This window comes from Plectropomus leopardus, chromosome 19 (genome assembly GCF_026936395.1).
Source record: "Plectropomus leopardus strain MGB_pleo_1.0 chromosome 19, ASM2693639v1, whole genome shotgun sequence".
Lineage (NCBI taxonomy): Eukaryota > Metazoa > Chordata > Actinopteri > Perciformes > Serranidae > Plectropomus > Plectropomus leopardus.
The window spans coordinates 14,033,014-14,059,599 of record NC_142194.1 but is presented as its reverse complement, the minus strand read 5'-3'; the positions used below and the strand labels follow the sequence as shown (position 1 = coordinate 14,059,599).

Sequence of the window (26,586 nt, the reverse complement as noted above, 5' to 3'; positions counted from 1 at the left end):
AGTTTCAAAGTTTCACAGTCACAGAGCTAAGTTTACCACCACCAGAGACGCACTACCACAACTGTCTGGGAGTCACTGCTAGTTCCTCCACTAAACTGTTGCCTGCCTGACTGACTGACCTGACTCTTGTCTTGGCCAACTTTTCTTATTAGCTCACTTCTTCTGATATTTTTTTCTGAACTTTTTTTGGGAAAAGGACAAGCATTCACCATGCAGTCCTGTGCCAGGTGTGGGTTTGTGGTCTACCCAGCTGAGAAGATCAACTGCATTGACCAGGTAACACACATAAATATTGTAATCCTGAAAAAGCTAATAATTTTTTTTTTGAACCAATAAAATTAAAAATCCATTCATAATACTTAAAAGAGCTTTAAAAGTAGCAAGGAATTCAGTAATAATAATAATGATAATGATAAGTTATAGTAATAATATTTTTTTAGTACAATTCATGCATAAAATTCAACACAAAGTGCTGAACATAAAAAAACATTGGTGATAGAAAAAAGATGATAAAAAATATCTAAGATAAAATAAAAATCAGATGGGGGTGCAGTCTTAGACATGATAAAACAGCTATGTAGATGGTTGTTTTATGTTTTAATGAAATCAAAGTATGACGCAAACTTTCAACAGAACTGAGGCACTGAATTTTTAGATTCAACTGTTAGAGCATATTGTCACTTGAATATGGCAACATGTAAGTTATTCCAGTTTCCTTGAATCAAATACAGCACGTCGCTCAATGTTCAAACAAGTAAATGTAATCAAATACAGCATCTGCAAATAAACTTAAGTTTGAAAAAGTACTTAAAAAGTAAATTCAAAAAGTGTGTGTGAAATTGTGTTCTTCTTAATTTTAAGTTTTTGAGGTGCTATAGATCTGAGCACATGCTTAATACAAAGTGAGTAATAAAAAAGTGACCATGCGTTTCAAAGATCACAGATTACTCAACATGTTTAACCATGCGGCATGAAAAACATCTTTGTAGCTCCAACTGTTTGCTGCTACAGAGTGTATTTTTAAAACTAGTAAGATGAAAAGCAAAGAGGTATACGGTTTAACAATCACATGAAAGCTATTTAAAAACTAGTCAGCGAGCCCAGTTGGAAGATCATGCTGTGATTGCAGCCGTTATTTTGGGCCTTGTTCAATTAAAGATGTCTTATTAATGTGATGTAACCAGAAATGACCTGTCTTGGCTTCAAATATTTTCTCTCTCCACATAGTCATGTTCCCAAATTTGGAGATTAAATTTCAGCTTTGAAGTGGAAAACAGCTTTTCAATCACAGCTCCTCCAGCACTGACAAGTGGTATTACTGTTAGCGCTGCTGTCACAAATTTAACTTGATTGACTGCTTTATTTTTTTTCTTTGAGCCTAATAACTATCACGGTTTCCACAGTTACTTCCATTGTTCCAATGTCCATCATTTCCACTACAAGGGACAGTAACTGTAACAAAGTTACATTGACACTCTTTATTAACTGGGGATAGCTACAGATAGCAACAGAGAAATCAAAAGTGCTATCCCCTTCCTGTTTTGCTTACACCACACTTTCTTTTTGTGCCGCAAAATGAACTGCATAGTGAAAGTGAGGCTTATAGGGAACCAGTCTTAATGCTGATGTTGTCATTGTTGTGTAGCTATTTCATTGTGCAATCAACATTTAGAAATTAATTTAGAACATGTGCATTAACCCCCCCAATAAAAAAACATGAAAGTTGGAGGACGTCTATTTTGACAAAACTGATGCAAAAAAGGCAGGAAGCTGTGCAGAAAAATTTACAAGGAACCTCTCATTTCATGTGTCCTCCCCAAAGTTAAAAGAAGCTTATGCCCTTGCTTCAATATGTTACGTTAAAGCAAAAATGTTACTATATCTGCTTGAAGGACCCCGTAGAATAATTTGATTCGTCCTTAACTCCACCAGAACTGGCATAAAGCATGTTTTCACTGTGACGTCTGCAAGATGGTGCTCACTGCCAACAACTTTGTCAGCCACAAGAAGAGGCCATATTGCTCTGTGTAAGTACCAAGCACCGAAGTGATATATCACTTATTATTTGAGCATAATCCCAAAAAAACTGAGCAAAAATCTTTTTTTGTCTGGAAAAAAGACCCCATTTTTCCACTTGTTTCCATGAATTCAAAAGAAAAATGCTGACCGTATTTCTATATTTTAACCCCCTAGACACAATCCAAGGAACAATACATTCACAAGCGTCTATGAGACCCCCATCAACATCAACGCTAAGAAGCAAAGCAAGGCGAGCAGTGAGGTGAGATGATGTCACATGCAAAAACACAGAAGCAGCAACACGAGACGAAATATTTTGGCCTTGATGTGAGTCAAGGTGCATTGTTGTCAGGCTGACATAAGTCACTGTCTATGCCATGAGTGAAATGTCCATTTATCATTGCTTTGTCATGACGTTGCTATTGATAGTCGTGTTTGTGTAAGTTTAAAAAAAGGATTGACACATGCATTACAACTGAATTTAAACGGACCTACATTTATTAATAGTATAGCAATTTTATTCTTATGTCCTACAAACACATTTTTGTGAGGGCACATAGTTTTAAAATCCCAAAATGCAGTTTTTCTATTATCCCTTGAAACCACTGATGACTCTGTCACAGATGACTCCAATCTATTAACCCTTTGAAACCTTAGCAAATTGGTTTGATTTCTTTTAAAAAGAGAAGACGACGAGCAACTTAACAAGACTTTGCCCCAAAATTGACAAAAAAAGCAAAAAAGATTGAAAAAAAAACATTGCTGAAAATTAAAAAAAAAAATCATTTTATGTATTATATTCTTTCTGTAACATTATTTTAAATATAGAATTGTTATAATAACAATTATAGTTTTCTGAACATTTTCCCCCCATTTTTGGGGTTTATTTTTTTTTTGTAATCCCCCTTTAACTAATAACTCATTTTCTTTTCTTTCAGCCTTACTAATATCTTGCAATTTGTGGCACATTTCTCGCCAAGTTGGTCATTGTTCCCTCCCCCCATGTCTTGGAAAGAAACCAAACCAATTCGCTCAGGTTTCTAAGGGTTAAACAGCTTGTGAAAGTTGTCTGAATGCAGCACAAGAAAACTGATGTCGATCCGGGTTTCAGAGGGTTAACCTGCAAACGCTCATACAATCAAAAATCTCAGATCTAACCCAAAGCACCACTACTTTCGGATCAAAAAGATTTCATTCCCTCTTTGCGTCTGGAAAAGAGAGGTGGCGGCTGCTCTTGAGTCCATGGTGACGGCAGCGGTGTGGAATGGAGAGTGCGGCTCAGGTTTATTTCTGTTCCTGTGACAGAAGCGAGACAACCCCCTCTGCTTAGCCCACTTTATTCTCTGCGGGGGCTAAAATTATACGTCAGGAAAAACAGCCTCGCATCCCTTCCTCTCCTCTGCCCTGCCACCTGTTCCCGTCCGTCTGTGCCTGTCTCTGTCTGCGAGTTCATGCTATGTTCTCGTGCTTATATTAGCAGTGGGCTAGCAAGCTCATCAGCTACTGCTGTATGTCACTAGAGAGATACAGGACTTAACGTGTTGATATATGATCTGGGGGCTGAGTTCAGACCATGCTGAGTGACCCTCAACCCTGTTCACTCTTGCTTCGGTTAACGCGCAAAGCTTAATGGGCTCATACTTTGAGTTTTGATAGAAATATTTGTTGCATGTTTATTGTTGGCCCTTTAGCGACGATGCTCCAGAGAAGTCACTCTTATCCCCCCGCTATAAAACTAATCTAATATTAGTTTTGAACATTTCTACAGCTTAAGGATCATTAGCAAACAGCTCAGAGTTTCATCACTCAGTGCTCTCTGGATTTTTCCTGGCAGCTCTGTCTGCATCTTGATTGGAGCATCTTAGTTATTAATAACAGCACACTAATATTATCCCTTCATCATTAAGCGTGTGAGCTCAGGTTGTCTGCTTGAGGTTGGCAGCATAAGAATAGAGTGATGTTTGGCTCTGGAGTCAGGAAAACATCAGTCAGGGTTTTTTTTTTTTTTTTTTTTACAATTATTTGGTTGATATCATGCATCTAGCTACCAAAGTTGTTGCTGTGTGTCAATGTCTTAGGTGTGCATGTGCAAAAGTGTGCTGGCCTTGGCTTAATGCTTGTTGTCCACGTGCAGCTGAAGTATCGTGAAGATGGTGAGCGCTTTATGTCCTCCTTCCACCGTGACATGAGGTCCATGGATCTGGAGAAGGCTTACCTAGCCAATCAGATGGCCAGCCAGGTGAGCTCCTGGTGAAGTGACTGGTCGTTACACCCAGTTAAAGGGAGTTTCAGCCTTAATTCTGATCTTTCCTGAAATAAGTTTATGTTTTGCATATCATTAATATATGAAGCAAACAATCCTACTTCTCTACTTCTTGTGGACACTCTTTGCCAAAGGTTTTTGTGTCCAGTGACGCAGGTCTTACTTAACCAATATGTAATAAGATTTAATTATATTGGATGTGGACTAGTTTGTAGGTTTCATTTCAACATTCTTGGGGTTTGGGAGTTCTCCCTCAGGAAATTTGGGGCATCCAACAATTTATTTCCTGCATTATTTTTTTTTCTTGCACCACTTTATGGCTAAAATGTCTATATTAACATAAAGGAAAACACAACATTTAGGCAGCAGGTGACAATTCACATATTATGGAATATACTGCAGCAAGGCTTTTAGACACTCTGTTTTTTCTTTCAAATCTCTGCTTTTCTCATTTAAAATGATCTCAACAACCATAGCCATAATTTACGACTCCATCCTGTTGTGTTTGGGGAAATTACCTATTTAAATGTGGCACCTATTCATGTGAATACATTTTTATTATTTCTATTAATCAATAAACCAAAAGACTTATGTCCATAGAGAGAGAATAGATACATTGGACAAGATAAAACGAGCATTTTAGAATCACAAGGCTAGAGGTGGAATTTTTTTAGCTTACAATACTTTTTTTTATATAATACACATTTGTTTCATATATATTTACATTGCATTGTATGTTCTTAGTGTAAAATATATACCTTTCTCAGAGCTCTTTCAATTGTTAGTTAATATTTCTTGGAACCATCATTTTTTAAACATTTTTAACAAATTATACTTTTAAAAAGACAAAATCGACTATTTTAAAAAGTGTTGGGAACATGTTTGGAAACTGCATGATGCCAGTAATAATGGAGGCCATCATTGTTCATGTGTTGGGCCTCATTACTGTCTCCTATTGAGTGTAGGATTTAAAATTGATCAGTTGTTTTGTCTGTGCTGACAAACCTGTGCTGTGTAGACACAGATGTATCTGCACTTGATTAAACTGTCACAATTTGAATAAAGCAGAGAGAAGTAGACAGATTTGGGTGGCTGATTTATAGTGGAACAGACGTAAAAGGTAAAGTATTACCTGTCTTGTGAACGGCTGGTAATGAGTTTGTTTGTCCTTCGTGTCCAAACAGGCCTTTCAGTCTCAGTCTGAGTTCTCCCAGCAACAGACATGGTACTCTGGCATGGTGACCAGCCAGGAGATCGTAACAATGTCTCAGGCCCAGAAGACCATCAGTGATGTAAGTAGTTTTTCTTCCCTTATTTTATAAAATGAAAATATGTTTCTTTAAAAACATTAAGAGTTACTGGTGCCAGTAAAATGTCACTATATTTTGCATCAATGTTGGTCAAATGTTTTGGCTGATTTTGTGCATATTTGGCAGGTAAAGTACACAGAAGAGTATGAGCAGTCCAAAGGGAAAGGCAGCTTCCCTGCCATGATAACACCAGGTTACCAGGCGGCTAAAACAGCCAATACTTTGGCCAGTAACGTAAGTGAAATTCTTTGCTAATATGGTTCCAGACAAAATAGCTAAAATTAAAGCAATTTTTAAGAATATGTCTCTGTCAGAGGTTATTGGGACTTTATAATAGAGATGCACAATATTTGATTTTTTTTTGCCGATATTGGATATAGAACAATTAATTTGGCTGATAACAATATCAATATATCCACTTTTTTCCCCCACCTAATTTTAGTGATCACCAGGTCTTTTCTGTAGTGAAATTAACATCATATAGAGACATAAAATACAATACTTTTCACTGTATGTATTATGAATTCATTGTGCAAAATAAAAATACTTCAACTTTGATTGATTTTTTGTACATGTTCACCTTGTCAGTAATAAAAAAAAGTTTTGTCATATGTGCAGAAATAAGCCTGTTGGCCAATCTTGATATTAAACTTAAAAGCCAATATCATTCTGCATCCCTACTTTATTATGAGCCAGATCAAGTTCTTTGTTTTTCTTTATTTGCAGCTGGAATATAAAAAAGGACATGAGGAGAGAGTTTCAAAGTACACCACGTTTGTTGACCCTCCAGAGGTGCTTCTGGCCAAGAAACAAGGACAAATTGTTAGCGATGTAAGCTTTAAGCCTTTCGTGATGACTAAATGATATCTCAGTGTGTTTTATATATTACAAATAACAAGACCAGTTGAGTATTTTACTGTTGGTACTTTAGTCTATAATGCAGAGTATAGTTGTGTGCCTGAATCATTGCTTTTCTTCCTCCAGTATGCCTACACAGAAGAGTACGAGCAGCAGAGAGGTAAAGGTAGCTTCCCTGCTCATCTTACACCAGGATACAAAATCTCAAAGAAGGCCACTGAGCAGGCCAGTGATGTAAGTAGACAATATAAAAAGTATTCAAACATACAAACAAACGCAGATAATCGGTTTGTAATGGTTTTCATGTCCTTCCAGATAAAGTATCGTCAGATGTATGAGCAGGAGATAAAAGGTAAAGCCAGCGCTGAGGCAGCGGTCACTGACGCAGCTCACGCCAGAGAAAATGCAGAGAACTTTAGCCAGGTAAAAAACTGTCTTATTAAGTTTTGATGTAAAAGCATTTGCAAAACCATCTAGAATGCAATATTATAATATGCTGTTTAAAAGGGACAGTTCACACCAAAATAAAAAAATCACATTTGGTATATTTATCAATCTAGATTTCTTTTGGTGGGAGTTGCTGTGTGTTGGAGGTATCGGCTGTAGAGATGTATGACCTCACTGCAATGAATTGGAACTAGACAGCACTCAACTTGAGGTGTTCAAAGCGCCAAAAAAGACATTTGAAAAACTCAACAGCAATGTCTCTTTTGAGAAATCGTGATGATTACCAAGTATAATCCACAGACCTTGTTGTGAGCAGTTTCATGTTGGAACTATTTTCTTTCTACCAAACTATACCCACTACTGGTATCACCGTGTAGAAGGAGGTGTGCATATACATGGACGAGAGAGCGAGATGTAAACAAATGGTGTCCTCCTTGGCTGAGCTCTAATGTTAGCTAGCTCAGTAGTTCTCTGTGACAACAACAACGTCTGTGGATCTTGAGTGACCTGGCCGTAATTTCTGAAAGAGACGTTGTTGTTGAGTTTTTTATATGTGTTTTTATGCGCTTTTAGCATCATGAGCCGAGTACCAACTTATTTCATTAGCGAAGTATCCATCCATCAAGCGAAGGCAGACATTTAATTGGTCGATATCTCCAACACTCAGAAACTTAAACCAGAGCAATCTATATTGATAAACAGCAGAACATTGGCTTCAATTAATAGTATACAGTGGATTTCAGAAAATATACTGTTTTTTTATACACTCTTCATATTTTGGGATTCTGGCCCACAATGTGTCAATATGACTGTGATGCCGTAGCATGCATGACTTAAAATCAATGCACTAAAACTTTTAGAAACTTGTTAATAGCATCTCATGAAGTATTTGTATTCCTTCTTGTCATATTTTTGGAATTACAACTCAGTTATCCTGTATCTATCCTGTAGATTGCATATACAGAGCAATATGAGCAGCAACGAGGCAAAGGAAGCTTCCCTGCAATGATCACTCCTGGTTACTATCTGGCAAAGAAGGCTCAGGAAAACGCCAGCAACGTAAGTATCAACCTGACAGCAACATTCATTTCCAAATAAAGCCCTTAAAATGCTTATAAACACTGTACATAACATATTTTCGATACATGCAGTCGGTCCTTCACTTCACTACACCTTGAGTCTAACATTAGTCGTTGGAAGGTTGGTCTGTCTAAAAGGGGAGCCTTTATCCGTTGTGTAACCATGTGAACTGGATGTCAATGCTGTCAAAACATAACAGAGTGTAGAGTGTAAGCACTCCAGCTTCATCCATCATCTGGTCTTGTCGTCACCAGGCAGAATAGATGAGGGACCACAATGAGAAACCCCCCTGTGCTGTCATTCTTTAAACCCTTCACACCGACTAAATTAGACTCTGTGTGTGCGTGTATGTGCACCGCTTATCTCCCGATCCTACAGGAGAACAACATCTTGTCCTTCTTATATGCACTCAATCATCTTTCATCCCTTTGCAGCTGAAGTACAAGAAGGATTTAGACAAGATGAAGGGCACCTCACACTTCCATAGCCTGACATCGGAGGACAACCTGGCTTTAAAGAACGCCCGAAAGATCAACAAGATTGTCAGTGAGGTGAGCTTGTTTGTGAGCGATTGCCAAGCTCTCAAGGCAAAGACCAGACCGGTTGTACAAAACACCCAAAGTTTTCTGCTTAAGAATGAAACTTAAGACTTCATTTGTCCTTAGTTTAGGGACTTACCTAAATCAGGACCATGCAGGATTGTCAGTTACTGTTTTTAAATGTGCTCGCTAGCAAAAGTAAAAGTAAAAGCCAATCCCACATTCACCTTTGTTCGTTGTTTCACCTGGCTATATTTGCATTTTTTAGGCGCAGTTTCTCTTGGTTTCATGCTGCTTACAGTCTGGCAGCTGGTTGTTACCTTTTTATGAAGCCCTGACCTCACCTGAGCGCTGTGGGCGTTGCATGCCCATAAACATCCCAAATGCAGAAAATAAGAAAAATGAGAAAATACAGTTGGAGGGCAATCTGTGCAGAAAATACACAGCCACACACTTTATTTTTAGGAGAATTCTGCGTAGTGTACCTTTAAGGATGTTTAACATAATCCCTTAAAATATTTCTTTAGTTAGGAAAATTATTAAGGTATTTTCTGCATCGAAAGTAGATTACAGAGGAACAGTTTTAATTAGGACCATTTGTTTGCAGTTGTGATACCTGTTATTACCTCGCCCTGCACAATTTTGTGAAGCTAGCTACATTAAAGTAGTGCACCACTCACTTGTCCTCCTTTTGCTTTGATGGGAACTTCATCACAGTGTTCAGGAGACAATTAAGGGCATATGAAACTTAGCATGACGCAGCACACCGTTGACCTCTGGATATGGAATACGTTGCGTCTTTCTAATTGGGAAGATCCAGTAGCATGAAGTTCATGTAGTAATCATCAATTGCAAAGGCGCTGAGATAGAGAGGTAGAGAGAGAGGCAGAGGGAAAGAAAAAGAGAGAGATAGTGTGTTAAGAGCTTGAAATATTGGACATACCGTGTCAGTTTCCAGTAGACATGAAGCCACCCAACTTGCATTTTCGGCATCTCTGACATGCCTCTCCGCTTACAGTTACAGCTTCCCTCCAAGGCCACGGGACATCCTGTCAAACTCATGTTACCTCACACAGCAACATTGCGCTTCACTCTAGAGAAACCATTCAGAGTGCTGGGAATATGACACAGAAATGCCACAATAGCTTCTGAGCAATGACGTGATTTAGCTTGAATGCTTAAAGGTGACGAAAGTCTCCCCCAGAGGTAATTTAGTGATGAAATTGACAAGTCAAATGGCTCCACGCTGTCATTTTTTAAGCTCGGCACAGCATATTTAAGATTAACAGTGCGTCTCAGTGACTCTTGAGTTATGATGGAGTGTCAGTGATGGTGACTGATTAGCTGCTGGCTCTTTATATTTAGCACATAACACAGGGAGCAAACAACAAAGGGAGCTCTGACTGTTCAACAACAATAAAGGGAGTTGCAATGAAAAATGTCACAAATGTCTCTTCTAACAGGTCGAGTATAAGAAGGACTTGGAAAACACCAAAGGTCACAGCATAAATTTCTGTGAGACACCACAGTTTCAAAATGCTGCAAAAGTGGCCAAGTTCACAAGTGATGTAAGCATGACACTTTATTGGTTTTTATGTATTTAAAATGTATGTACAAATTGTATCTATTGGGCCTTACTGTAAACATCATGAGGGCAAATATGTTAATATTCTGGTAATATTAGACAATTCTGCATAGTCATTTTTCATCATCTTTCTGTATTTTGTTAAAGAACAAATACAAAGAGAAGTACACCTCTGACATGAAGGGCCACTATGAAGACTCGGGGATTGATAAGAAGACCATGCATGCCATGAAAGCCAGGAAACTGGCCAGTGATGTAAGTAGACCTGTTACAATAATGACATCTTTTTTATTTAGAAGTTATGATTGAGGTCATGTTTATATCATATCATGTTGCCCCTGTGTTTATATGCCTGTTTGTTTATATAAAAATGGCACTAACATTTTAGCCAATACGATGCCAGGGTTTTCTCTACCATTATGAGACTTGGGCATGGTGGCAAAACATTTTTTTTTCACAGCGTCAAAATCGAATGAACAGGCAAAAAACTTTTTATTTAGGATAGTTTAATATTTATTTTACATTCTAATTCCAATTTCTAAACAGGCTTGGGAATTAAAATGTCATTGCACTTTGAAAGGGTGTACTTGCATTATCATGCTTTTATATCATAAATTTATCAGTGAAATTAAATGGACGTAAAGTGACAATAAATCGTTATTGCATTTAATCCTTTGAAAATATGTTCTCTGCCACAATTGGTTATCATGACAGGTCTAGGCATTGTTCGTTTTTTTGATTTATTTATAGATTTATGCAAATTATTAGTGTCCACAACTGAATTTAGGCAGATAAAGTTTTGTATTTAAGGACTATCTTGACCTTTTACATTTTATATAGCTTGTTTCTTTCCATTGTTATTCTCTCTTTAAAAAAACAAAAACAATCCTAGACATCTTCGCATTTTAATTTATTATATAATCAAATGTTTAACTTGAAGTTGCTGAGGATCATTAAAACTTTAATATGAAATTTCAGATTTCCTATAAACAAGGCTGTGAACAGGAGCAGGGTGAATACAACTACCCAGCCACCATCACACCAGGCTACCAGAGCCAAAGGAAACTGGATCCACTAAAAGATGTGAGTTCTCTCAAAACAAATCCAATCCTTTCTTTTTTTTATCCATATGCAATTTACAACATTACTATTATGAAAATATTTTTTCTCAGGTAGGTGGATCATCTTTTGTGATACATTTGTAAAAATTGTTTCCTCTATGACTGCAGAAAAACTACAGGCAACACATCGACCAGGTCAAGTACAGTCAAGCGACAGACACACCTGAGATTGTTTTAGCGAAGAAGAACGCTCAGCTTGTCAGCAACGTAAGTAAACTGCATTATACCAAGGACTGATAACGTTTACACTGACTTTATCAGCACGTTTAAGCTTCACTCTGTTCTGAAGAGCACTGACCCAACTGCAGAGTTTGAATGTTATCCATGTGTCTTTTAGCTAAACTACAAAAAAGGCTATGAAAACAGCAAACATCAGTACACACTGTCCCAGGACCTGCCCCAAATTAAAAAGGCCAAAGCCAATGCTGCCTTGTGCAGCGATGTAAGTTACACTCTTTCACTTTTACATACACATGCCTGCGTTTGAGTATGCATGTACACATCAAAGGTCATTTGAAAGGTTGCAGAAAATCACCCCTCACTCTTTATAATTTGAATTTCATCACTCCAGATTAAATACAAGGAGGAGTGGGAGAAAACCAAGTCTAAAGCCTGTGATGTTAGCGTGGACGACCTGAGTGTCAAAGCAGCTAAGGCTTCACGTGACCTCGCAAGTGATGTAAGTGAGCAGTCTTCTCCACTGCAAGGAGAGCTATCGTCTGAGCAAAGTTGGTTTAATCACATTTTATAGCTGGCAAATTAAATTAATTTAGATGTGCATGTGTTTCAGATTAAATACAAAGAGAGCTACTTGAAGAACAAGGAAAAGGCAGTGGGGGTCAACATGAGCGACTCCAAGACTCTGCACTCTCTTCAAGTGGCCAAGATGAGCAGTGATGTGAGCAGAAGTCAACTTAATCAGTAATTACAGGCATCAAAAGACATTTCTTATGTGCTGACTCAAAATGAATCTTTTTAAAAATGCTCCCCACTTTAGATTGAGTATAAGAAGGGCTCCAAGGAGAGCCAGGCCCAGTACAGCCTTCCTCACGACATGATCAACCTGAGCCACGCCAAAAAGGCTCAGGCCCTTGCCAGTGACCTGGAATACCGCACAAAGCTGCACGACTACACCGTCATGCCTGATGACATCAAGGTCCAGCAGGCCAAGAAGGCGTATTCCCTGCAAAGTGAGGTGAGAGTCAGGGAAAAGAGATGCGCCCTAGATTGTTATTCACACATAAAACTATTCTCCCTGGTTAATGATCTGTTGCACCACAGAACCAGTATCGCTCAGACCTGAACTGGATGAAAGGAGTGGGCTGGGAGGCTGAAGGATGTCTGAACATTACCCAGGCCAAGAAGGCTGGAGAGCTTCTTAGTGATGTATGTATATTCATTTGTTTGTGCATGCATATTTTAGTCTATTAAATAACTTGGTGTGCGAGGTTGAGAAGTTCCGACTAGATATAGTCGGCCTCACCTCGACACATAGCATGGACTCTGGAACCAGTCTTCTCAAGAGGGGTTGGACTCTCTTCCACTGGAATTGGGTCCTTGAGGGTGCATGGGAGTTTGCCCAACCAGTCCACATGTGCTTTGAGGACTTGGAGAAGGCATTCGACCGTGTCCCTCGGGGAGTCCTGTGGGGGGTTCTCTGGGAGTATGGGGTATCGGACCCCCTGATACGGGCCGTCTGTTCCCTGTACGACCGGTGCCAGAGCTTGGTCCGCGTTGCTGTCAGTAAGTCAGACTTCTTTCCAGTGAGGGTTGGACTCCGCCAGGGCTGCCTGTTGTCACTGATTCTGTTCAGAACTTTTATGGACAGAATTTCTAGGTGCAGCCAGGGCATTGACGGGGTCCAGTTTGGATAAGCGGTAGAAAATGGATGGATGGATAAATAACTATTTGACACGCTGTTTATCTGATGTACCCACTACCCTTTCACTCGCAGACTAAATACCGTCAGAAGGCAGACAGCATCAAGTTCACCCAAGTGGCGAATGATCTCTCCATCGAACATGCCAAGAAAAGCCAGGAACTGCAGAGCGACGTAAGATCTTCACTTTAAAATTGAAATAATGTACAATTAATTACGCCGATATCTCATATATCATAAATCTATCTGGTTCTGATTTTCCAGTTGGCGTACAAAGCAAACACAGAGCAGATCATACACCAGTACACCATGACAAAAGATGAGCCGCTCTTTAGACAAGCAAAGGCCAACGCTGACCTTCTTAGTGGGGTAAGTAATAACTAATAGCTCACAATGATCAGATGTATGATAACAGTGAAGTATGCAAGAGCTTCATAATGTGAATGGATGGATTTTTACGCCTACAACAGTATAAACTTAAAAGATTAAGGCATTTAAGCTGATTATAAGACTACAATCTTTGTTTTGTAACATCCCTTGTCTTTTTTTTTACAAAATTTTCACAAATTACATATTTTCAAATTTCTTCCATTCTACAGCAACATTTTATAAATTTTTTTGTTGAATAGACTATTTTATACCACAGTTGTGTTCTTCAGATATATTAAAGCTCCTGCACACCCATAGTCACACAAGTATTTTCACTTTCAGTTATTTGCCTAATTCTGCCTGTTCCTGCAACCCCATTTACAGAGTAATTGTTTGCATATATCATATGAAACCTCCAAATGTGGTGTGCAGAAATGTACACTGCCAGCGTTTTTATTTAGCAACTGGGCTGCTTCTTGGGACAGTGTGATCTTGTTTGTGACAGCCTATCCTTCGGTTATTTTTATTAGTCCATTGAGTTTGATATTATTTTGTAATTCCCAGCATAGCTCTTTCATATTAAAACCTGACTGGAAGTTTGATTGTACAGTAAAAACTTGTCTTGGTGTGCAGAGCCTGTAAAATATTCATAAGCAGTAAGTACAGTTGTTAAACTGCTACTTGTGTCTGTGTAAAGAATCTTTGGTACAGTAGCAGCCTTGTTTCTTGTCCGCTTCTCCTAAATTGTGATCAACAATTGATGCTTTGTGCTAAGGAGAAGTTTTCAGTGGTGATGTTCTCATACCTTATAGTAAAGCATATCATATAGTTGTGATTGTGTGACCTGACTACTGTTTAAAATGTCCTGTTTATGGTCTTCAATACATGATTTTATTTAAATGCAAAGTCATACAGGTTTTTATTTGAAAAAAAAAGTTATTCTCTTTTCTTTTTTTCAGAAAGTGTACAAGAGCAGCTGGGAGAAGCAGAGGGAAAAGGGCTTCGAACTGCGTTTGGATTCGCTTTCTATACTCACTGCTAAAGCCAAAAGAGACCTGGCCAGTGATGTGAGTTATTCTTAAAGCTAAAAAATATACAGGGTTTTTTTTCCTTTTTCAATAAAACCACTAATGTCTTGTTATCTTGCAGGTCAAATACAAGGAGAACTATGAGAAAAGCAAAGGCAAGGTGATTGGCATTAAGTCAGTCACTGATGACTCTCAGATGGCCCACACCGCTCTTGCCACCAAACTACAGAGCGACCGCAACTACAAGAAGGATTATGAGGACACTAAAACCAAATACAGGTGAGGCTACAGGTGCCTGTTAACAGTCTTGTCTCCAATTCGTCCTTCAGACCCAAGTTATTTTGCCCTCAGTCAATTTATTTCCATTAAATATCTTATTTTTGCCACTGACAGACTGAGATAGTAGTGTAAGTGTCTGACAACATTATGGAAAAAAAGACCTTTTTGTTCAAGAGAAAAATCTTTTTCGTCTTGCCAGAAAGCCCCAAAATTGCCCTCACCAAATCCGCCAGACTCCATTTAAATAAAAAGTAATTTTTGCCTGTAAAGAGACAGCATCTTTTCATATCTAACTGAATGAATTAAGGGTTTGTTTTAACCGAAACAAAGTCAGGGATTGTTGACTTCAGCATTAGTAAGACCACAAGAAGTGGCCTTAACCTTCATGAAACTGATCTTGTCTGCAGTGTTTCTCTGGATATGATGAACATTAGCCATGCCAAGAAGGCCCAAGATCTTGCAACTGAGACCAACTACAGGACGTTCCTCCATGAGTACACTACTCTGCCAACAGACATGAATGTCGCCCAGGCCAAGAAGGCCTATGAACTACAGAGTGATGTAAGTCTCCTCTTGTAGACATTCAAATAACAACTTGTTTTATGTTAATATGATTTTTTCACTACAGGACTAACAGATGAATGCTGTCTGTGTTTGTGTTTAGAAACAGTACAGGTCAGATCTGAACTGGATGAAGGGTGTTGGCTGGGAGGCCTCAAAATCTCTAGATGTCCAACAGGCGAAGAAAGCCGGGGAGCTTGTCAGCGAGGTAACCTCCAACCTTATGACCTAGAATGCGCTGCTGAAATAAGCTGCAGGTTAAGGGATGACATTATGGGTAATATAAAAAGGGGCTATAATGCTCATTTTCAGGTTCGTACTTATATTTAAGGTTTCTTACCATACATGTTTATATGCTTTAATGTTGAAAATGACTTTATTTTCTCTCAGGGGGAGTGACTGTAATGAAAAATAGCTGTACTTTCTACTGTAAAAAAAAAACAACAACAAAAGCTTCTAAACACAACTGGATATTTCCAGCAGACATATAATGTGGAACTGGGGAGAAATCAACCACATCGGCAACTATGATTAAGGTTTTCCTTGAGGTTAGCATATAGCTACATTTAGCAGTGTACTCGCAGTCACTGAATGACTGTTATGCACTTTCTCCTATTGAAAATCACCAAATAAATGCTTCTAAACATAACTTGACATGCTCCAGCAGGAACTTTGATGTGAAATCAAACAGAAATTACAACATTGCCAACCGAGATTACAGAGATTACATGTTTCCCAGACATTAGCATGTAGCTACATGCTGCAGGTTATTGCAGCAGGGAAATGAATCTAACAAAGAATAGCTGCACTTTCTGCAGGGGAAAAATACCAAACAAAAGTTTCAAAACACAACCAGACATGTTCCAGTAGTCAGAAATTGGGGAGAAATATTATATACTGTATACATGTAAGAAAATAAGAAAACATAAAAGGTCCCTTTTAATTAATAAGTGAAATGTCATCAATTATACAGTTAAATGCCAACAGTTTCCGTCCTTGACCTTCATTAACATTTCCCTCATTTATGGTAATTGCATAGGAAGTCAAATGTAATTTAAACCACTTAACATGCAGTGTGTGATTAACCACACTCAAGTGCTATTTATAACTGGAGAACTAAGGAGATAAATTAGCACAGGGAGCATGAGAAAGTGATGAGCATGATTGTGTAACATGTTAGTGGAAAGCACATATCTAGGTTTACAGCATAGGTCAGAATTTATTTAAAGAGCTGCAGAGCATTTCTGTTCACCAGAAACTGGGTTAAGTATTTGGACTACACTGGGCTACAACAAGAGACCATACTGATTATAATAACTAAAGCTGTTAGATATTTATTTCAAAAAGATTCAGCCTCACTAAAAAGTAGGGCTCCCTCTTTGTTTTTTAGAGAGGCATATTAGAAAATGTAGCTTGCATTTATTTATGTATGTTGATTGCACTATTCAGACCATCGAATGGAAGTCAAGTTTATTTATATATCACATTTCATTCGACTCAATGTGTTTAAAATAAAAATAGCACCATACATAACAAAAATGATACAAAATTCAAAACGTAAATATCGCATACATAAACAGAGATAATAAAAACATAAAATACAACATATAAAATGAGACAGTTGGACACTAGAAAATGAATCAGATAAAAAGGCAATATTATCATTATGCTTGTTAGAAGGGAAAAATAATAATAATACTAACATTGATAGTCATAATTTACTACTCTTTTCATGTTTGTTAATGCATGCAGTTGGTGCGTGAAGATATTTCTGTGACACTTCTAGTGCAGACTGAAAAACACCAGACTCTATCTATAACCTCCTCATAAGCAGCTGGTTATTTTAAGTGTCATTCCATTACCAACATTAGACCATGAAATGACAGACTGCACATAAATAGAAAAGAGCCTTCAGTTCCTCCTGAGCAGACCTCTTTCTAGCTATGTGTCTACATATCTACTCCATTTTTACTGTATCTTTGGTAAAATATACAAACATAACCAGGTGCTTTTGTTTCATTTTCCCAGGTATTTAATTTGTCAGTGTAAGTGTTTGTGATGGTTTTGTGCCCTCTGCTGTTCATCAAATGCATGTGTAGATGTTTTCAAGGCTGCATGACATTATGACAGTCCTATAATATTCAGTGCTCTTTGATATTTCTATCTAGAAAAAGTATCGTCAGGATGTGAGTTCTCTGAGGTTCACCAGCGTTGAAGACACTCCAGAGATGGTCCAAGCCAAACTCAGCAACAAATTGGCTGTTGATGTAAGTTTAGCTATCATTTGTTTAATGCACCAAATACTGTATGCAACCAAAATACGGTAAATCTGAAGTATTTGCCTCACCTACGAATATTAAAGTTTGTCACTTCTTGTTGAAAAAAAAACTTTAAAAAAATCTTTTTTGGCTGAACTTTTCTACTACTGTACACGAATGCTGTAAATATGAAATTAACAGAGGTAAATTAGAATGCTCAATTATGAATAAAATTACATAAAAAATGAAAAAATAATAATACAATTTTATTTCATTTTTCATTTAATTTTATTTATAATTGACATTATATATCTATATCTATATATATTTACATTTACAAAAAGTAGGAACGGGAGAGCACATAGTTTATTAAGCAGCACTGTGCTGATACCTAAACGAATGAAGGTCCAAGTGAAAAATAAAATACATAACTTCACATATAAATAAGTTAAATGTAAATAAGAGAAATAAGCTTGTGAGATTAAGGTGAACATATTAACAAATAAGAGAAACATACAAGATAATCTCATGTAAAGCAGATCTGATGCCAATAAATGTACAAATTCTTGAAGTTAAAATAGATAAATGACAATAATAAATGGAAAAAAGCTATATACTAAATACCTTTTTTTTTTTTTTTTTTAAAGAGGTTGTACAGGGAGAAAGGTGAAAACATGAAGCACAACTACACACTCAGCGGAGAGCTGCCTGAGATGGTTCAGGCCAAGCTCAATGCTATGAACCTCAGCGAGGTAAAACCACACATACAACAACTGAAATCCATCAAACAGACAGTTAATCATCCTCTCAGCTGCCTTTGTGTGTGTGTGTGAGGTCCTCCACGTGGAGCTCAGTTTATACATCTGTGTGTTTTCAGAGCTGTTACAAGGAATCTTGGACTAAGTTACGCGATGGCGGCTACAAGCTGCGTCTGGATGCCATTCCTTTCCAGTCTGCCAAGGCGTCTGCAGAGATCCTCAGCGATGTGAGATTGAAACTTCTTGTTATTTTCACAGTGGGCCTAAAATTATTTTCCTGCAAAAGATGCAGATTTTTTTGTAACACAGCTATTGGCATTCTTAAACAACCATCAATATTATGAGCAATTTGCTTAACAGGTTTGTCTAATTGACAATTCAACACAATGACACTTTGCAACTTTACACAGATCATCTTAAAATAAATGCTTTGTCATTTCAGCATAAGTACAAAGAAGACTTTGAGAGGACCAAAGGGAAGATGATTGGACTAAAGGGACTGCAGGATGACATAAACATCGCTCACTCAGTCCATGCCACAAAGCTACAGAGTGATGTAAGAGCTTCTTAAGTCAGATTCCAAAATTACAATCAGTGTCATCCAGAGGTGTTGAATCTCCTTCTGTCTCCAGGTCTTTAATGCTTTTAGGTTGCACAGATATATGCTATTTTGTTTTGTACAAAGATCCCTCTGAGCAACAGCTCAATCAGAATGGAGGAAATGAACAGTCATTGGCAAAAGAAACTGAAAGATAAGCATCCAAGTGTGTGCAGATTTAGAGGCTCCTGTTTCAGTGTCAAAGAGCACAATAATGCCTGTGACAAGCAAAAAGCAAGTAACCTAAATTAACAGGCATGGTGCCACATTAGCACAACTATTCTTTAAACATCAGCAGAGGGTTAGTTTAGGGTTAACACTCTTGGAATTTAAACAGAGAATATCATCTGAACACACTGAGGAGTGAATTAAACAAAATTAATATAACCACTGAGTATACTGCAGAGGGCCCATAGAAAAACTGGTTCCCAAAATAATCAATGCCCAAGTGCACCAGTGGGGTAAAAACACTGATTTAGGGTCACTTTTGCTTTTCTGGACTAGAAAACAAGTTACAAATCAAAGTTCTTTTAGGGAAATAATTGTTACAACAGTATTGGGGACAATGAGTGAATCAGTATATATATTAAACTGTATTATTATTATCTGTTTGTCTATCCCCAGATTAAGTACAAGCAGGACTCAGCGAAGGAGCTCTCTAAGTTCCACCTGCCCATGGACATGCTGGAGGTCTCCCATGCCAAAAAAGCCCAGTCACTGGTCAGTGATCAGGACTACAGGCTCACCCTGCATAACTACACCTCACTGGCTGATGACATGAAGGTGCAGGCGGCCAAGAAAGCGTACGCTCTGCAGAGCGAGGTGAGACAGCTGCTGCATCAATTTGTAATTTACACTTTTTACCCAATGTTTGATTAATTGGTTACAACATACACATATAACACAAACTTTGCGATATGTTGTTTAAATGTTTAAGTGCTTCTGTTGTTAGTTTATGGTACTTTAACCCTTTGAAACCTGAGCAATTTGGTTTAAATTCTTTCAAAAACATGGTAGGACATCAATGAGCAACGAAAGAAAAAATAACCCAAACATTAGCAAGAAATTCTTAAAAAGTAAAAGAAAACTACCTAAAAATGAGTAAAAATGAATAAATAAATAAAATAAGGAAATAAAATCGCACACACACACACAAAAGAAAGAAAACTCACCAATTAGCCCAGGGATCAAAGGTTTGTGATATTGTGAGAGGCATCTGAAAGCAACTCAAAAAAGTGATGTCACTCCAGGTTTCAATGGGTTAAAGTGTTAAACCCACCGCACAAAGCAGCGTCACCTGAGTAATAAATAGCACAAAGTCTAAAGGAGTGATTGACATGATTTCACTTTAGCATATTAGTAAATTTTTCTCTTGTTCATTAGACCAACTGGATGTTTGAATATGGTGTTTTATGTGTGTTTGTCACAGAAAGTGTATCGCTCTGACCTGAACTACCTGCGTGGTGCAGCCTGGATCGCCACTGGGGCCCTGCAGATTGAGGGCTCAAAGAGGGCCACTGACCTCATCAGTGATGTAGGATGGCTTCCTTTATTTTCTGTTCCTTTGTTTGCCTCATGTACCAGTAAGACCGAGTCCAGTGCAATTTCATTACTCTCAGAATCATGATTTCTGTACCCCAATCTAATCCCTAGCCCATGTCAAATTAAGTGATACAGAACTGTTGGACATTTTTCTTGGGCTCCTATTATTTGCTTTATAGAGCTGGGGAACATAGGAATGACCCCTGGTCTAGAGCTAAAAGAAAGTCCAAACCACAATATATAATTGTGAATTATTTGTGTGTTGATTTTGCCATTTCTGGATTTTCGATGTCAATTTCCTCTTTAATACAAATGCAAAAGATGGACTTGATTCACCTTTAAATCTGCAAAAACTTAACAGAGACTACTTTTCTTGCTTCTTCTCTAACAGAAAAAGTACCGCCAGCAGCCGTACAACTTCAAGCACACCTCGATCGCTGACTCTCCAGATATCGTCCATGCCAAACTCAGTGGACAGATCACAAATGAAGTGAGACATGAAGTCGATTAGTTCTGTTCCAGTAATCTTAGCCCATATCACCATTTTTTTGTTTGATCAGTTAAGCTGAACATGCAAATCCTGTTGGGTCAATACTACACAGCTGTTTTATATTTCTCTCCCAGCGTTTGTACAAAGAGAAAGGGGTGAATGACCAGCATAACTACACCATAACAACTGAGAGACCAGAGATCACACAAGCAAAGATCAATGCAGCCAACTTTAGTGAGGTAGTCCAAGTTCCTGTGGCCTTTGCTCCAAACAATACATTGTAAACATCCGTGACTTCTTTTTTTCCACAGTGTGTGTGATTTTAAGGTTAATGATCATTTGTTATTCGTCTGTCTGCTGCAGATCAAGTACAGAGAGTCCTGGAACACTCTGAGGGCTCAAGGCTACAAACTCACCATGCAGGACATCCCCTTCCAGTCCGCCAAGAGCTCCACAGGCATCGCCAGTGATGTAAGATCGCACTACACTAAAAAGAATATCACTTAAGTCAAAATTCAAAAACTTTTGATATTTGTCCAAAGTGTTCACCTAAAGAGAGACCTCGTGCACATACCAAAAGCCTGTAATGCAACCATCAGCACAGCAAAGTGCAACATTTTTTAATGATCATAGAGAGTAAACATTTCTAGTTTCAAAAATCTGCATGCTAAGAAATGTGTGATTTATTTATTATTTTGTGTCTGCAGAACAAGTACAAACATGACTACCTGCTGGAAAAAGGGAAGCACATCGGGGTCAAAAGCGTCTTGGACGACCCGCGTCTCCTGCACTGCCTGCAGGCGGGCCGGCTGGCAAGCGACCAAGAGTATCGCAAGGATGCGCTGACGGCTAGTGGGCAGTACCATCTCACCCCAGACATGATGCACCTGGTGACGGCTAAGAACGCCCAGGCCCTTGCTAGCGAGCAGGACTACAGGAAGCGACTGCATGAGTACACAGTGCTTCCTGATGACATGAAGGTCAAGTGGGCCAAAGCTGCTTACGACCTGCAGAGTGAGGTGAGAGGTGTGGATGATGAAGGGATAACTACAAAACTAATTAATCTTGACTGACCCATTTTATTTCCTTATGTCTAGAAACTCTACAAGTCAGACCTCATGTTCATGAAAGGAGTGGCCTGGGACGGTGTGGGTGCGCCTCAGCTGGAGTCGGCTAAGAAAGCCGGAGAGCTTATAAGTGATGTGAGTAGATGTCGCAAATGGTATGAAAAAAATACTTGAAAATACTTCATTATGGTCATTTGACACATTTTGCCACCCAACCTTCCAAGGGGGTTTGGGGGTAATCCCCTAGGACAATTTTTTAAGAGCTTAACAGCTATATTGACTATTTTAACCGCATTTTTAAAACAAAAATCCAACAAGAATCCCATTTTAGGGAGCTAGCCAAATAAAAAAGTTAACTCACAATTAGTTTTCAATGGCTTATTATGACTCTTTTTATATATGACATACTATACTAGGGCTTTTAAGACATTTTTACTTCATGCTATTCTATGACCTTTAATGACTTTCTTAATTTTTATTTTTATGATATATTAAACTATGCCTTTTTATGACATTTCTTACAGCTTTTCTTTTATCACATACTATACTAGGACTTTTTTTGAGCTGGGACAGATTGCTGAAAGCTTTGTTTAGTCATTATTTTGTAATTCTTGTCTAAGTGAACAGCTTTCTTTTAATTATACTTACTGAATGTTGCTAATCGGCCTTTCTCTTGTAATGTTGCAAACATTTTGGTTATATCTTATGAGTTTTCCATTTACCATCTATTTTTTCCCTGAAAAAGTTTACTGAATAAAGCTTAGAGTACATTTCAGTTTAAACAGGATTTATTGTAACACAACTCTCAGCCATCTGTAGACCCTGCTGTTAAAGTGTGTGTGTGGTCTTCCTTCATGCAGAAGAAGTATCGTCAGCTGCCAGACAGCCTGAAGTTCACTTCTGTGACCGATTCCCCCGATATTGTCCACGCTAAAACAAGCTATCAGCAGTGCAGTGAGGTGGGGTGAAAAGATAAACATGCATAAGAAATAATGCAGTCTCCTTCTACTGTACTCTGCAAAATTCTAAGCACAAAAAATGTGGATGTTCTGTGAATCATGATGTTGATATCCTGTTTGTCTTTACACTGCAGAGGCTGTACAAATCTGGAAAGAATGATGACATGCATAAGTACACTTTACACCCTGATGATCCAGACTTCGTCAGAGCCAAGATGAACGCCCTACAGATCAGTGATGTAAGGCACACCTCAGATACTTTCTCATAATCCCAAACACAAGTAAATGATTTGCAAATCCACATCAAAACCTGCCAGTATCACTTTCTGAATTTTTTTTGTCTTCAACATTTTTCCCACATGAAGAAAGTCTACAAGGCAGCTGGTGAGCATGTGAAGACGTCAGGCTATGACCTGAGGCTGGATGCTATTCCGTTCCAAACCGCCAAGGCCTCCAGAGAAATTGCCAGTGATGTGAGTTCATGTGATAGTTCAGTTTGTGATAAGATTCAGCTCTCTTCATACTTTCTTGGCATTTTTGAAGCACAAATTAGGATTTAATAGCACTTCTTACTGCATATGCGCCTTTTTCTTCGGCACCTTAATGTTATCTAGAGTTAGGAAAGTTTTGCTCATGTATTCTGAATATAGCAGAATTAGTATAAAACCTATTTTAAAAAAAGGGAATATTTCAAAATTTAATTTTGCGAAAAATTTGTCATAATCGGGGGAAATGCAGAACAGTTTGACGGCCGGAAATAATATGAAAATTGTGAATCTTTTTCCCTCCTACAGTTCCGCTACAAGGAGTCCCATCTAAAAGAAAAAGGTCAGCAGGTGGGGTTGCGCTGTGTGGAGGACGACCCTAAGATGGTGCACTCTCTGGCAGCCAGCAAGCTCCAGAGCAACCTGGAGTACAAACGCCAGTCCAAGGAGGACCGGGCCCACTACAAAATCCATGCGGACCAGCCCGAGTTCTTGCAGGCGAAAAAGAGTCAAGCTCAGGCCAGTGACCTCACCTACCGCCGCAAGCTCCATGACTACACCTGCGACCCCGAGCAGCTCAATGTCAAGCATGCCAAGCAGGCATACAAGCTGCAGAGCGATGTAAGTCATGCTGCATGAATTTAATATTTAAAAAAAGGTTCTTAAAGCGGCTTTGTTGCAGCGAGGGTTTTATTCACTACATCTATGTATTTAACACTGAAGACCTATTTAAATCATGCAATTTTATGGATCTCGAACTGACCTATATTTCAGTGACTATGGTAATTAAATTAATTACATTTTATTTAATTAATTACACTAAAGAACAAAAAAATGATAATGTTCCTGGATTTGAAGCCAATCTCAATGCCCTTTTAGAGGAGACCTGTGTCCAAATCTTTACTTTAATACCTTTTATATTTCAGTTGATATTATGCGTAAATTGTGCATATCCTTGTCTAACCACTCTCAGTGTTGTTTTGGGCTGCAGCATGCAGCGAAAAAAGCTCTGAAATTGACGTAGCACCATATAGTGGACAGACAAAGTTAGCAACTAGCCGATTAACATGGTGGAGAATTTAGCAGCTGAAGAGCTAGATATATGACTAACAATTTGTGGAGACCAAACACAGAGCTAAAATAAGACTGAATGTTGGATTTACAGTCATCATGTGGCCACAAACACAATTCCTTGAACACATCCATTATTACTGTATGTATAAATAGGCAAAAGTTTGTTTGCTATATGCCAAAAACTGACCGATGTGTATGAAACTTGTGGCAGGGTGGTATTCGAGCGTGTAGATGTTGGTTGGTTTTTAGGGATCAGTTTAACTTGAAATACGCCGAGAGGAAAGAAACCACAGTAGACTATTTGTCTTGTAGACCCATCCCATTAAATTTGACTCCTAAAATACCAGTGTGCCTAACTGTTGATCTGTTTTTGTTGCAGGTGAACTACAAGTCCGACCTGAACTGGATCAGAGGAGTGGGCTGGACCCCTCCAGGCTCCCACAAGGCTGAGCTCGCCCGCCGTGCTGCAGAGCTGGGACTGGCTGAGGGAGTCAGCACTGACGAGGCTATTGCAAATTATCAGCACATGATGATGGTGAGAGAGCATGAAGTTTAGTGGTTTTCTCTTGTTAAACTTTTTCTCAATGTGAAAACCAATACATATACAACATAACATGCAGGTTTTCAAAACGATCTAATTAATTTTCTCAATGTTTTGATTTCAGCTGCATCACCAGCAGCAGATGGAGCAGCAACAGCAGCAACAGCAGACTTCAGAGCAGGTGGAGACTAGTGAGGAGATTGAACAAGGCGTCAACATGGACGCCATGGAGGTCCTCCATGTCAAGAGGAAGAAGACCATCCACACAGTCCAGAAAAAGTCCACCACCACCTCAAAAACCTTCAAATCCATGGAGAAGAAGTCCAGCACCACCTCCTCTTCCTCCTCGGCTGCCCTCCACAACACAATCCAGGCATCCATGTCAAGTAAAGCTGCTGCGATAGAAGACGCGTAAATAGAGACAACAGTGTTTAAAGACGGCCCTTTACAAGTGGTGTTTGTGGTATCTGATAAAAATGACTGTAGTTACATGAGATGTAAAGCGGAGCTTTTGTAGGTGCATCAGTGAAACGTAAAATGTTGTCAAATTGAAAACACGGGAGTAAGCATGTTGAAAAAGGGCAGAACTTGTCAAGTTGGTTTAAAAGATTGTCAGTGGATGTAATGAGCAAAAAAAGAGTTCAAACAGAATCTTTATTTTCAGATTGAATACAAGGTATCTCCTCAAAAGGACCATGTTCAAAACCAGCTAAAGCAAAAACATCAAGATTACCAAAACTCAGTTTAGGTTGTTTTTAAGACAAAAGTGAGTGTTTGGAAAGGAAAGCTAGCATTCTGTTTTTGTATATTGAGTGTGTGAGGAAGATATGAAGCTGAATGGCCAGGACTGCAGAGGATTTTTTCATCAATTTTTTTTTTCTTTATAGATTTACAAAAGGCTGCAAGTTCAAATGCACAACAACATGCAGTTTTCTTACAAGGTAGGCTAACCTAGTGCACTTCGAGCTAGGCTCAGTGAGAAAGAAGTCCTACTGAAATCATGTGTGATCTAAATTTTGTCTGGCAGGTTCAGCTTCGTGAGTTTGTATCAGTGCCCCTTTTAACTCAAAGCTGGGCTGGGAGTAAATGCTTGGTTTTATTGCTGATAAAATAAACTTTCTTTTTTTCAAGGCAAACTGTAGTGTAGTTTTTTTTTTATCCCAAATAAACAATATTTTTCAGAGCAAAAAACAAACACCACAGTACTGACTGAATTGATGTAGTTTAGTTGATCTTGCTTGTGATCCAGTTGGTAAATTGGCTGACGTTAGCATAGATCCCAGGCTTGTTCCTCTCAGCACAGCCGTAACCCCAGCTCACAACACCGGTGATATAGTGTTTGTCATTTTGCTCACACACCAAGGGTCCACCTGAATCACCCTGCAGAGTTAGAAAGAGCATGTTAGGAATATCATATTTACTGCACAGGGCCACGAAGAAAAGGATAACTCCCTTTCTCACCTCTTCTACAAATTG

At 38.6% G+C, this 26,586-nt stretch overlaps 2 protein-coding genes across 6 annotated transcripts in view; one reads left to right on the top strand and one right to left on the bottom strand.

The window, feature by feature from the left end:
• Nucleotides 1-31: 31 nt before the first annotated feature.
• Nucleotides 32-26,266, top strand: nrap (nebulin-related anchoring protein). 2 transcript variants are annotated; one of them, XM_042507776.2, is made up of 43 exons: nt 32-276; nt 1,933-2,027; nt 2,194-2,281; nt 4,154-4,258; nt 5,467-5,574; nt 5,719-5,826; nt 6,319-6,423; nt 6,577-6,684; nt 6,766-6,873; nt 7,849-7,956; nt 8,412-8,528; nt 9,980-10,084; nt 10,249-10,356; nt 11,080-11,184; nt 11,331-11,429; nt 11,560-11,664; nt 11,794-11,901; nt 12,013-12,120; nt 12,220-12,417; nt 12,504-12,608; nt 13,177-13,275; nt 13,366-13,470; nt 14,430-14,537; nt 14,620-14,777; nt 15,185-15,338; nt 15,442-15,546; nt 17,507-17,605; nt 18,244-18,348; nt 18,474-18,581; nt 18,797-18,910; nt 19,577-19,774; nt 20,382-20,486; nt 20,886-20,984; nt 21,119-21,223; nt 21,348-21,455; nt 21,692-22,003; nt 22,082-22,186; nt 22,912-23,010; nt 23,145-23,249; nt 23,376-23,483; nt 23,805-24,116; nt 24,949-25,104; nt 25,235-26,266. In XM_042507776.2, exons 1-43 carry the CDS (start codon nt 211-213, stop codon nt 25,523-25,525), a joined length of 5,415 nt encoding a protein of 1,804 aa, XP_042363710.2. In that variant the 5' UTR covers nt 32-210; the 3' UTR covers nt 25,526-26,266. The 2 variants fall into 2 exon arrangements, with proteins under 2 accessions (XP_042363710.2, XP_042363711.2); XM_042507777.2 differs by lacking the exon at nt 4,154-4,258.
• The window catches only part of LOC121958685 (factor VII-activating protease-like), a 40,434-nt gene continuing 39,593 nt past the window's right edge, over nt 25,746-26,586 (bottom strand). For all 4 annotated transcript variants that reach the window (XM_088070324.1, XM_042507778.2, XM_088070325.1 and 1 more), the window contains exon 13: nt 25,746-26,490. In XM_088070324.1, the coding sequence (XP_087926450.1) occupies nt 26,335-26,490 (156 nt within the window). In that variant the 3' untranslated portion in view covers nt 25,746-26,334. The remainder of the gene's footprint in view (nt 26,491-26,586) is intronic.

Coding starts and splice junctions, on each gene's coding strand:
- nrap (XM_042507776.2), top strand. CDS start 211: ATGCAGTCCTGTGCCAGGTGTGGGTTTGTGGTCTACCCAGCTGAGAAG. Junction 14,778..15,184: donor GACACTAAAACCAAATACAG/GTGAGGCTACAG, acceptor TCTTGTCTGCAG/TGTTTCTCTGGATATGATGA. Junction 22,004..22,081: donor CTTACGACCTGCAGAGTGAG/GTGAGAGGTGTG, acceptor CCTTATGTCTAG/AAACTCTACAAGTCAGACCT.